We start from the raw sequence: 11,390 nt of genomic DNA, 5'->3' as shown, positions 1-11,390 counted from the left end.
ACAAAATGTTGATTGCAAACTAATTTTATTTCTTTAAAGTGAGGAGTGAAGCTTGATTGTGTCTATGAGGAATTGATCGGCTGGTGAGAAGTCTTTCTGTGTGACAGGTAGTGAAACATAAGATTGATCTGAAATCACAAACTGAATATTAGACCACACAATCATGATGCACTGCGATCAAACACAAAGAAATGTAATTTGGCCAGATATGTTCCACAAGCAAGGAGTGACACTGGATATGGAAACTTGTTTTAGTGGTGAGTGTTGTTATTCTTTATTTATGTGATGTACACGGTCTGGTCCTCTTGCACGTCTGCAGTCCAGCCGCTGGGATGCAGGGATGCTCGGGAGCTGATGAAGGACTCATGGGTTCAGGATCTGTCGGGGTCTGCCGTAGCCCGTCATGCCAGACTGGGTCGCCCCTTTATTGGATCCCATCTGCAGACCGATGACATTCTTCCCTTGCTTCAGCTGGTCATCAGAGAAGTCTCTCCGGTTCTCCTGAGCTGTCCTGCAAGCAGAGAGCAGATGTGTAACGTGTGTATCTTGACTCAGAAGCGTGTGTGTGGTCAGCGGGACTCACTTGAAGAACCAGCTGGGGTCTCCACGGAAGAAGCCGTCATCTTTAGTAACGGCGATGCTGCCCAGAGCCGTGAGTGTCCTCTGCACCGCGGCCAAGTCCTTCCCTGACCACAGCAGCAGCAGCGAGATTAAACACAGCTCTTGTTAGGGCTGCACGATTAATCGCCTGTGATTGTCATGCGTGTCTCATCAGTAAAGATGGTTCTGTGATTAGCAGTAAATGTCCATCAGCTGTTTTCGAATGGAGCTGCACTTAATATACAGAGCCGTAGTTCGCTGACAAGCGACGCAATATCACGTTCATGACTGCATGTGATTTATCTGAGATTATGAATGCGATATTGCGCAGCTTGTCAGCGAACTACGGCTTCCCATCACACTAGATGTGGACTGACATTGCTCAGAAGTCAGATGTTGGTTAAAAGTGAAAACCCAACCTCTGTTTGGTGTCAAACTCTAGCGGAAATACTCCAAAAACAGTACTACCTTCTTCACTTATTATAAACAAGATTTATTTCTGTCAGATATGTAAAACAGTTCTTATTGAGATTAACAGAGGTGTTGATGGTCACTTGCTGATATTAAAAATTTCCTTATATAACAATCTGATCACCAGTTTTTATCAGAAGTCTAACCTATTAATTTAATATTAGTGACTATAGCAGATGTGTTGCAATACACAAGATCCTGCAGATTTATGTTATTTATTACTGTCTGATCTTTTTAAATTACATTTTTCAAGAATCACTTTGAACCTCAGAGTGCTTAGACACACAGAGACCTCAAAATTAGTGTAAGAATCTCAACAATGGTGACATGCTTCATGCCGCAATGCTTTTTTCTTTGTCCTTGAATCCTTGAAATTAATCTGCTTTAAATTCAGCTGGTTGTCAGGCTGTTGACCCATTGAGTCACTTTAATAAATAACACTTAACAATCAGCACCATCGAACCACATGCTCTCTTGCTGTTTTTGCGTTAATAAAGACTACAGCAGCTAAAGAACAACACTGACAAGTCAAGTGTCAAATTACACAACTAAAGCCAACACTTATCACCATTATGGTGACATCAGACCAAACTATTACTTTGAAACAGACATCAACATCTAAACCTCTGCTTAAATCTTACTTAGAATGATGGGGGATAATGTTCTAATAATGTTATTAATAAACACTTTTAGAATGTTTTAGAGAACGTTATCCTATCTTTTGAGAGAACGATATGGAAACAAAAATAAAACTACCCACTAAAAACATTGTTACTATATTAGGAAATGTTCTTAGAACATTTTAGAACAAAAAAAAAAAAAATCTATCTGGGAAGTGCCGCTCAATTTGAAACCAGGTGATGGACATTTACTGCTAATCACAGAACCGGCTTCACTGATGATACACGCATGACAATCACATGAGATTAATCCTGCAGCCCTAACTCTTGTGCACATGCAAGCTATGAAGATGCACGTAGATCTGAACTGGTTTTGTTTCTCTTAGCAGGGAGACCGTCCTAAATTGATTTGATATATTTTTTGGCAACAGAAGAAGCCAGTTAATATGCAAAGAGATTTTTGTTTTGGAATTATGGGTATTTTGGTAATTAAGGGATTATTTTATTGTGGTTTGAATGTAACATCAATCATCCCAGCTGGGCTATAATCATTTCATTTGAAAGGTTATTGCTGAACTAATAGCAAATCATATTTTCCACCCCTCAGGCCCAAAGTATCATATGTATAATGTTTTCATGCTTTTGCTCTTCAAATTTTTCTTAAGCTATGGCTTGAAATTCAAAATATATTGTTATAGTTGTTGTTACTGATTCTGAACCTAAAGCATTATTATTTTAACCCTATCACAAATGTAAAAACAATAGAAAAAGGATAAGTCAATTCTAGCATTGTCAAATAGTTTTTTAAAAATAAAACAAAATGGCAATGCTGTTCCATTAATGAAATTTAGCATTGCATCAGTGTCTCATCAGTGGATGCTCTGCAGTGAATGGGTGCCGTCAGAATGAGTCCAAACAGCTGATACACTCACAGAAATATTTCACCCCAAATTTAAGATTTATGTAATTTTATTACTAACAAATTCCCATTTATATTTTTTTCATAACTTTGATGAAAACCAATCAAATAAACTTTAAATAACAGAATCTTGTTTGTTTTATAACTCTTACAGAAGATCTTATTGAGAATGAACTAAGGTTTAGATGTTGATTTATTGTTTCATTTGAAGTAACCATGTTAGAGATCAGTGTTTGCTTTAGTTGGGCTCTTGACCCTTGATTTCTGTTTTAGTCTTTTCTCTGGCTGTTATAGCTGTGTGTTTCTAAAACACATTTGTTGTAACTCAAAAGCCCAGAAGAAATGCCATCAGGTGTTAACCTGTACCTAGGTGTAGACTGTTATACCTTATATCGGTGATGATAATCATCAATTATTGAACTGTACAGAGTCTAATCTCTGATGAAGTAGGTGTTGTGTAATTAGTAGAAGTGGACCTTGTAAAAGTGAGATTAAGAGCCAGTGATTCTGTGATAATCAGTTAATATTCAAGTAAATTCCAAACATTTTTGTACACATACATTTTTCTTCTATGCCAGTAACTGGTCAAACACAGACATCAATAATCAGAATATTAACCTCTACAATGGTGACGAAAAAACATGCTGCAATGCATTCTGGGTACTATTGTAGTACAGAACTCATCCATGGCGACCAGCATGCTCTGCAGCATTTTTTTATGGTCACCATTGTTGAGGTTCATATTCTGATTATTGATGTCTTTGTGTGACTGTTTGACACCGTAGAAGACCACACTGTTTGAAAAGTTATTCAGATTAACTGATTATTACAGAACCACTGGCTCTTAGAATCACTTTTATGATAATCAATCAAATTACTCAACACCTATATCATCAGAGACTAGACTCTGTACAGCTCAATAATTGATGATTATCATCACCGATATAAAGTATAACAACCTACACCTAGGTACAGGTGAACACCTGATGGCATTTCTTCTGGGCTTTTGAGTTACAACAAATGTGTTTTAGAAACACACAGCTATAACAGCCAGAGAAAAGACTAAGACAGAAATCAAGGGTCAAGAACCCAACTAAAGCAAACACTGATCTCTAACATGGTTACTTCAAATGAAACAATAAATCAACATCTAAACCTTAGTTCATTGTCACTAAGATCTTCTGTAAGAGTTATAAAACAAACAAGATTCTGTTATTTAAAGTTTATTTGATTGGTTTTCATCAAAGTTATGAAAAAAATATAAATGGGAATTTGTCATGTAATAAAATTACATACATCTTAAATTTGGGGTGAAATATTTCTGTGAGTGACACAGATGCTGTGCTACATTTCTACAAATCTGATGAAGAAACAAACTCATCCTGATCTTGTAAAGAGAAAAAAGGACACAAACAGTTTGAAGAATTGTTGGATGGAGGATATTACTTGGTTGAATGTAAATGCAAAATAACTAGCCTACTACATAAACCTTACTACATTTTGTACTAAGAAATTTTAGTAAACAAAAACAATTATGATTAATGCTTTTTTCCGATAATATAACATTGATATTAACAGGTATTGGCGGCGTAAATTTCGTCTAACAGTTGGGGGGGGACAATAAACATAACATTCTTTAAGGGGACACAAATAATCCAGCTAAAATTGTACTTGTAAGGATGTATGTATACAAAGAAGCCTGAACTACTATACTACTATAGCTACTATAGTGCAGCAGGGAGACAGACTGGACCATGTCAAGCTGCTGTGGTCATGTGAAAAACCGGCTGGATGCACAATATACCGCTTATTACACGGCTACTTGCCACATAATTAAATAATATGATGCAGAATATTGATTTGTGTTTGTGTTGTTTTACTACTTACACAATTAAAGTATAAAACATTGTTATTTACAATACAAAGCTGTTTTTTTTTTAATTATAATTCTAGGGGGGGCAACCCTCAGATGGGGGATTAACAACTATGACAGGTATAATAAAGACAAACAACTAAAACAAGTTATTTATATTTATTTTTATTTTTTTTCTCAAATATTTTTAATAACAACTTTTCAAAGTTTGTCAGAGTTAATTACTTTATTCTACACAAACCATTGAAATTGAATGGTGATGGATGAGGGGCATGTCAATTTGCAATTATTATTATTTTAACTTTACAATTAATGTTTTATTTTAATATTAATTTTGCATTACAGTACACACTAAATCTATGAAACAGTATGACTGTTTAGTATCCTGTTAACCAGACACAAATGTTTACTGCATATATGATAAGCTATTTTAGTTTTGCTCTTAGTCTCATGCCATATATTAAAAATGATTCAACTTTAACAAACTTAAAGTTAGCTGATAATGTTAAGTTAATAGAGGAATGCTGATTTAAACAGATATATTGAATAGAGAATTTGACCAGAGATCTGAATGTTTGTCATGAATATGTGTGTGTGCGTGTGTGTGTGTGTGAGTGTGTGCGTGTGTGTGTGTGTGTGTGTGTGTGTGTGTGTGTGTGTGTGTGTGTGTGTGGTCTAACTCACCCTCCCACAGATCTACGGTCTGAAACATGTCAGTTTTGGCGACGCCGTATCGCTCGGCAGCGTTGAGGAACTGTGAGATCTGCTCCATCTGCTTGAAGGCCATGCTGGAGCTCTGGATCTTCTTCACAGGCTTGTCCTTACACAGAGTATTGATGAGCTCACACAACACCTGAGAGCGGCACAGAGGACCAGATTACTCTCCAGAGACGCCATTATTGTGAATGATATTATAATAACATCAGTGCGGTGTGATTTCTCTTCTTCTTAGCATTTCTTATGCCAATTTTGGAGTCTTTATTTCAATGCCTATTCATTTAAGCTTTCACGAGACATCACACTCACATGAAGGGGAAAACAAGGCTTTCCTCCACTGAGGAGAAAACTTATTTTTAGTAGTACTGCAGTAAGATGGTGGTATTTAAAGGTTAAATTCAGTGCACACATTACTGATGATGCAGACTTTGCAAGGCAAGCAGATGAATCCAGAATATAAACGCAATGTGCAGTTTAATATTAAATGTTTTCCCATCACTTCATATTCTGAACTCATTTTCTTGCCTGTATAAAGCATGCATCATCAATAAACTGAACTGAATTCACTGTTTTAAAGGCACTTTAGGTGTTTTCTCATCAAACATTTTAGAATGTCCCGCCAGTGATTTAAATATTCCAGAGAGTGTTTTATATGTATTGCAAATGGCCAAAACATGCATTTGTTCACGTCTTTGTTTTATTCTTTTGAGAGATGATCTAAATATTTGTGGATAGGAACAGATGGAGAGTTGACGGGCTTGTGCTGCAGTTCTGTGGATGTTTTGTCCACCAGGTCTCGAGCCAGTCAAGTGACTGAAAACTATCAATGATCTCAATTTTTTGAGTTTCATCCTCTTTCAACATGTTATCCGGGGTGATGCTTAGGTCTTCGTCTCAAAGTCTTCTAGGCTTTCAGGCTCTTCTTGTGCTCTTAGGGAGTGAGCTTTAGAAAAAGTCACCAACTGGTCTAAATGAAGATGGGTAAAAGGGTTTAAATAAGCTGCTTCATTTTCTGGATTCAGCAACAACATAATATCTTCACAAGCTGCTCTTGGTAAATGAATTCAGTTGGTTTTTTGTTTAACTGATTGTAACTGTATATATATTTTTAAATGTTTTTTTTTTTTTTTCTTGGACAGGTCACTATTGAAAATAGATTTTTAAATCTCAAGGTTTATTATTTTCATAGATAGATAGACAAAATGCTGTCAAAGCCTTTTTCTTGGGAGCCTTTTCTTAGAAGTACGCAACATGTTTTTGGCATGATTATCTTGAGAGCACCACACATGCATGGCTTACACATCCGTCTTTGAGCCAGGCCTGGAATCCCAGTTTTCCTGCCTCTGGTTTTCCGACCCCGGAGCCGCACTGTGTCCCGATCCACTCCACCAGACGCACCTCCAGCTCAGGGTCGTACTTCTGCTCGATTTTATCCTGCACTTGGCGGCTCATGCCATACGATGGACCCTTGTTTGCCATGGTCCCTGTGTAGAGAAGGTCAATAGTATAACACAAAGTTTCTTAACATGTGCAGTTCCATGTCGGATTTCTTATCATTTCTGGAATTTAAAATTAAGCGAATCACCATCAAAATAATGTGGAAAAAGCCAATGATGCAATTGGAAGCAGCCACAAAGCAAAAATCAACGTCCAAATCATGCTCATAAATGTTGTGTAGTGTAAAAAGTCCAACATTTCCAATGGCAAACAGTTCAGCACAATAAAAAAAAAAAATGGTGTGTCAAATGGATAACTTGTGCTAAACTATTGAACAAAACAACCATAGAGGCAGAAGCTGAGAGATTCACATGCTCATATAGTCCTTGAGTGGAGGTGGATGGAGAAATCAGTACTGTACAGCTGAACCAGACAGGATCAGATGAACATGCTCCTCCGGAAACACCATCAATTACAGTCACACACCTCAGCACAGATCACACACACACACACAAACAAAACGAGAGCAGCACCTTCACCTGTGCTAACATTCTGCGCTTTACCAAGTTCCTCTGACGTCCCGACCTTAAGGAATGAGTTTAAAGTCATTCAACCTTTGAGCATTACAGCAAACATCTGCACCTTTTTTTAACTGATTAATTTATATTTTAATTATTAATTTGGAGACAAACAGCAAAACATTTAATGAAATTAAATAAATTATTAAATAAAAAATAATTTGTTATTAAATTAAATTATGAAAAGGACAATGAAGCCACAATTGGAGTCAGCATAAATGTATCAAATATAATACACATTATACATCAGATTATAAAATTCCAAACCAGAAAAAAAGTAATAATTTAAAGTAAAGAAAAGTGAACTGCTGATAGAAATGTCAATCTTTAATTGCTTGTTTAATATTTTGTAATACACTGACATTTACACATTTTTAAGTGTCATTTAAGTTTCCATATGGTTTAACATTGCAATTTTGCATTATTTGTTTGTAATCTAGACTCAAAATTAGCATTTATCCACACTGTTCAGGTTGGCTTGTTCATGAAGCTGACTGATTGGTTAATTAATTTTGTCTCAGATTTGTCTATCACACAAATAAATGTCATAACTAAATATAAACATTATTTATGTTTATTAAGTATATTATTACAGAAATGTATTTTTTTTCCACAGTCATTTCTCACCCTGATCTTCATCAGTGATGATGTGATCATAGAGCAGTTGAGGTCTGCACTAGTGTTTATGAAGAAAGATATGTGTTTGGACAAACGCTGCAATTAAAATGTACAACACAACAAAGAAGAAGCTCACGCTACATATCAAAGAGTGAACTTGATATAACTACTTGCAATCAAAAAGACCAAGAACACTAAATGTAATTTTCATTAAGATAGCTTTACTGAGATTATGTATTGTAGAGCATATAGAGTTGCATTGATTGTTACTTTATGTAATTTAAAAGCCTCAATAATCAGCAAAATAACTGACTGAAAGGACTTTGGAATTGAAATCATATGAAAAAATAAAATACTTACTCTAGTGAAAGTGAAGATGACTTTGTTGTTCGCACAGGCACCAGTCACCCTGGAGCTTTATATTCAGCAGAGTTTCAAGAGGAGATGTCTTTTCCATTAGAGAAATAATAAACGAGGCATTCGGTGAGAGGGGGCAGAGAAAAGGAAATTGACACCTTAAAAGGACAGGCTCTTTTTCTCAAGCCCTCCCTCCTCTCTGCTCTGCACGCAAGGTTTCTAGTTCGGACCTTGGTTAAAGCAAAGCCTTATTTGGGAAGAGGCTTGGATGAGGACAGGAACCAGGCCAAGAGTCTGTAGTTTGGTCAGAGAGCAGAATTCTCCAAATACCACATCACCTCATCAGCAGAGAGAAAGAGGAAGGCTGTGTGAACGCATACTGGGGCTCCAGGTGGAGCAGGAGTAAGCAGAGGGCTTTGAGTTTAGACAGGGATATAAATGGAACAGTGACAGATGTCGTGTATAGATCAGATGAATACACATCAGATGCAGAGCACAGAGGAAATCACGTCTGTCAGCAGAACAGTATATAAGGCATTTGTGTTGGGATGTCGATGCAGAAGGGAAATAAGAGAGAGCTGAGGAATGCTGAAGCAAAATCATTTACTGACTTCGGAAGCAACCGCTAACAAGGCCTTCTATGTACAAAATACTCTCCCCAGCGATCATTCAGTACTACGTTATATAATGTTGGAAGCATGCGATGCTATACTATATTTTGTCACAATTAATTTTAAGGTCCAATTCTATGAGCCAACTGTTAACTTCATCTTCTGCCTCAATACACTCCTAATGTGCTGCTTAAATTATATTCAGTTAGGTAGTTGTTAAGTTTAGGATTATAGGATCTAAAATATGGCCATGCAGAATAAAACATTAATATGTGCTTATAAATACTAATAAACAGCCGATATGCTAGTAATATGCATATTAGTTAGAAGTGATCATAAAATAATAATTAATAATAATAAAATAAACTGTTAGGTGTTACTTTTTCAAATTACCTTTATGTATACATACTGTATTATTGTTTTCTCCCTGTTTCTTAAGACCCAGACTTTCATTCTTTATTCTATCTATCTGTCCGTCCGTCCATCCATCCATCGTCTTTCTGTCTGTCTCTATCTAGAAACCCGATTCCAAAAAATTCGGGACACTGTACAATATGTATTGTTAGTAAAAAAGGAAAGGAATAATTTACAAATCTCATAAGCTTATATTTTATTCACAACAGAATAAAGATAACATATCAAATGTTGAAAGTGAGCCATTTTGAAATGTCATGCCAAATATTGGCTCATTTTGGATTTCATGAGAGCTATACATGCCAAAAAAAGTTGGGACAGGTAGCAATAAGAGGCTGGAAAAATTAAATGTACATATAAGGAACAGCTGGAGGACCAATTTGCAACTTATTAGGTCAATTGTGAACATGATTGGGTATAAAAAGAGTCTCTGAGAGTGGCAGTGTCTCTCAGAAGTCAAGATGGGCAGAGGATCACCAATTCCCCCAATGCTGCGACGAACAACAGTCGAGCAATATCAGAAAGGAGTTTCTCAGAGAACAATTGAAAATATCATCCAAAGATTCAGAGAATCTGGAACGATCTCTGTGCGCAAGGGTCAAGGACAGGAAAACCATACTGAATGCCTGTGATCTTCGGCTCTTAGACAGCACTGCATCACATACAGCAATGCTACTGTAATGGAGATCACAACATGGGCTCAGGAATACTTCCAGAAAACACTGTCTGTGAACACAATCCACCGTGCCAATCCCCGTTGCCGGCTAAAACTCTATAGATCAAAAAAGAAGCCATATCTAAACATGATCCAGAAGCGCAGGCGTTTTCTCTGGGCCAAGGCTCATTTAAAATGGACTGTGGCAAAGTGGAAAACTGTTCTGTGGTCAGACGAATCAACATGTGAAGTTCTTTTTGGAAAACTGGGACATCCATGTCATCCGGACTAAAGAGGACAAGCACAACCCAAGTTGTTATCAGCGCTCAGTTCAGAAGCTGCATCTCTGATGGTATGGGGTTGCATGAGTGTGTGTGGCATGGGCAGCTTACACATCTGGAAAGACACCATCAATGCTGAAAGGTATATCCAAGTTCTAGAACAACATATGTTCCCATCCAGACCTCGTCTCTTTCAGGGAAGATCTTGGATTTTCCAACATGACAATGCCAGACCACATGCTGCATCAATGACAACATCATGGCTGTGTAGAAGAAGGATCCAGATACTGAAATGACCAGCCTGCAGTCCAGATCTTTCACCCATAGAAAAAATTTGGAGCATCAAGGAAGATGTGACGAAGAATAAAGAGGAAAATGTGACAAAGAAGACCTAAGTCAAGTCAAGTCAAGTCACCTTTATTTATATAGCGCTTTAAACAAAATACATTGCGTCAAAGCACTGAACAACATTCATTTGGAAAACAGTGTGTCAATAATGCAAAATGATAGTTAAAGGCAGTTCATCATTGAATTCAGTGATGTCATCTCTGTTCAGTTTAAATAGTGTCTGTGCATTTATTTGCAATCAAGTCTATGATATCGCTGTAGATGAAGTGACCCCAACTAAGCAAGCCAGAGGCGACAGCGGCAAGAAACTGAAACTCCATCGGTGACAGAATGGAGAAAAAAACCTTGAGCGAAACCAGGCTCAGTTGGGGGTCAGTTCTCCTCTGACCAGACGAAACCAGTAGTTAAATTCCAGGCTGCAGCAAAGTCAGATTGTGCAGAAGAATCATCTGTTTCCTGTGGTCCTGTCCTGGTGGTCCTCTGAGACAAGGTCTTTACAGGGGATCTGTATCTGGGGCTCTAGTTGTCCTGGTCTCCACTGTCTTTCAGGGCTGTAGAGGTCCTTTCTAGGTGCTGATCCACCATCTGGTCTGGATACGTACTGGATCCGGGTGACTGCAGTGACCCTCTGATCTGGATACAGACTGGATCTGGTGGCCACGGTGACCTCGGAACAAGAGAGAAACAGACAAATATTAGCGTAGATGCCATTCTTCTAATGATGTAGCAAGTACGGTGTTATGTGAAGTGTTTCCGGTTCCGGTTTACCTAATTAATGCAGCCTAAAAATCCTTTAACGGATTTGGATATTAAAAGCATATTAGTATGTTATGTGTAAGCCAGGTTAAAGAGATGGGTCTTTAATCTAGATTTAAACTGCAAGAGTGTGTC

The 11,390-nt window shown here is 37.4% G+C and overlaps 1 protein-coding gene across 2 annotated transcripts; it reads right to left on the bottom strand.

Moving 5' to 3' along the window:
- Positions 1-8: 8 nt before the first annotated feature.
- On the bottom strand, positions 9-8,331 carry LOC128028675 (transgelin-like). 2 transcript variants are annotated; one of them, XM_052615964.1, is made up of 6 exons: positions 8,194-8,299; positions 7,171-7,222; positions 6,500-6,684; positions 5,168-5,336; positions 584-686; positions 9-511 (listed from the first exon to the last, which is right to left on the bottom strand). In XM_052615964.1, the coding sequence occupies exons 3-6, from the start codon at positions 6,677-6,679 to the stop codon at positions 364-366; spliced, it is 600 nt and encodes a 199-aa protein (XP_052471924.1). In that variant the 5' UTR covers positions 6,680-6,684; positions 7,171-7,222; positions 8,194-8,299; the 3' UTR covers positions 9-363. The 2 variants fall into 2 exon arrangements, with proteins under 2 accessions (XP_052471924.1, XP_052471923.1); XM_052615963.1 differs by lacking the exon at positions 7,171-7,222 and having other exon boundaries at positions 8,194-8,331.
- Positions 8,332-11,390: the final 3,059 nt, after the last annotated feature.

The sequence above is a fragment of the Carassius gibelio genome, chromosome A15 (genome assembly GCF_023724105.1).
Source record: "Carassius gibelio isolate Cgi1373 ecotype wild population from Czech Republic chromosome A15, carGib1.2-hapl.c, whole genome shotgun sequence".
NCBI classification, from domain to species: Eukaryota; Metazoa; Chordata; class Actinopteri; order Cypriniformes; family Cyprinidae; genus Carassius; species Carassius gibelio.
This window is presented reverse-complemented; position numbering and strand designations above follow the sequence as displayed.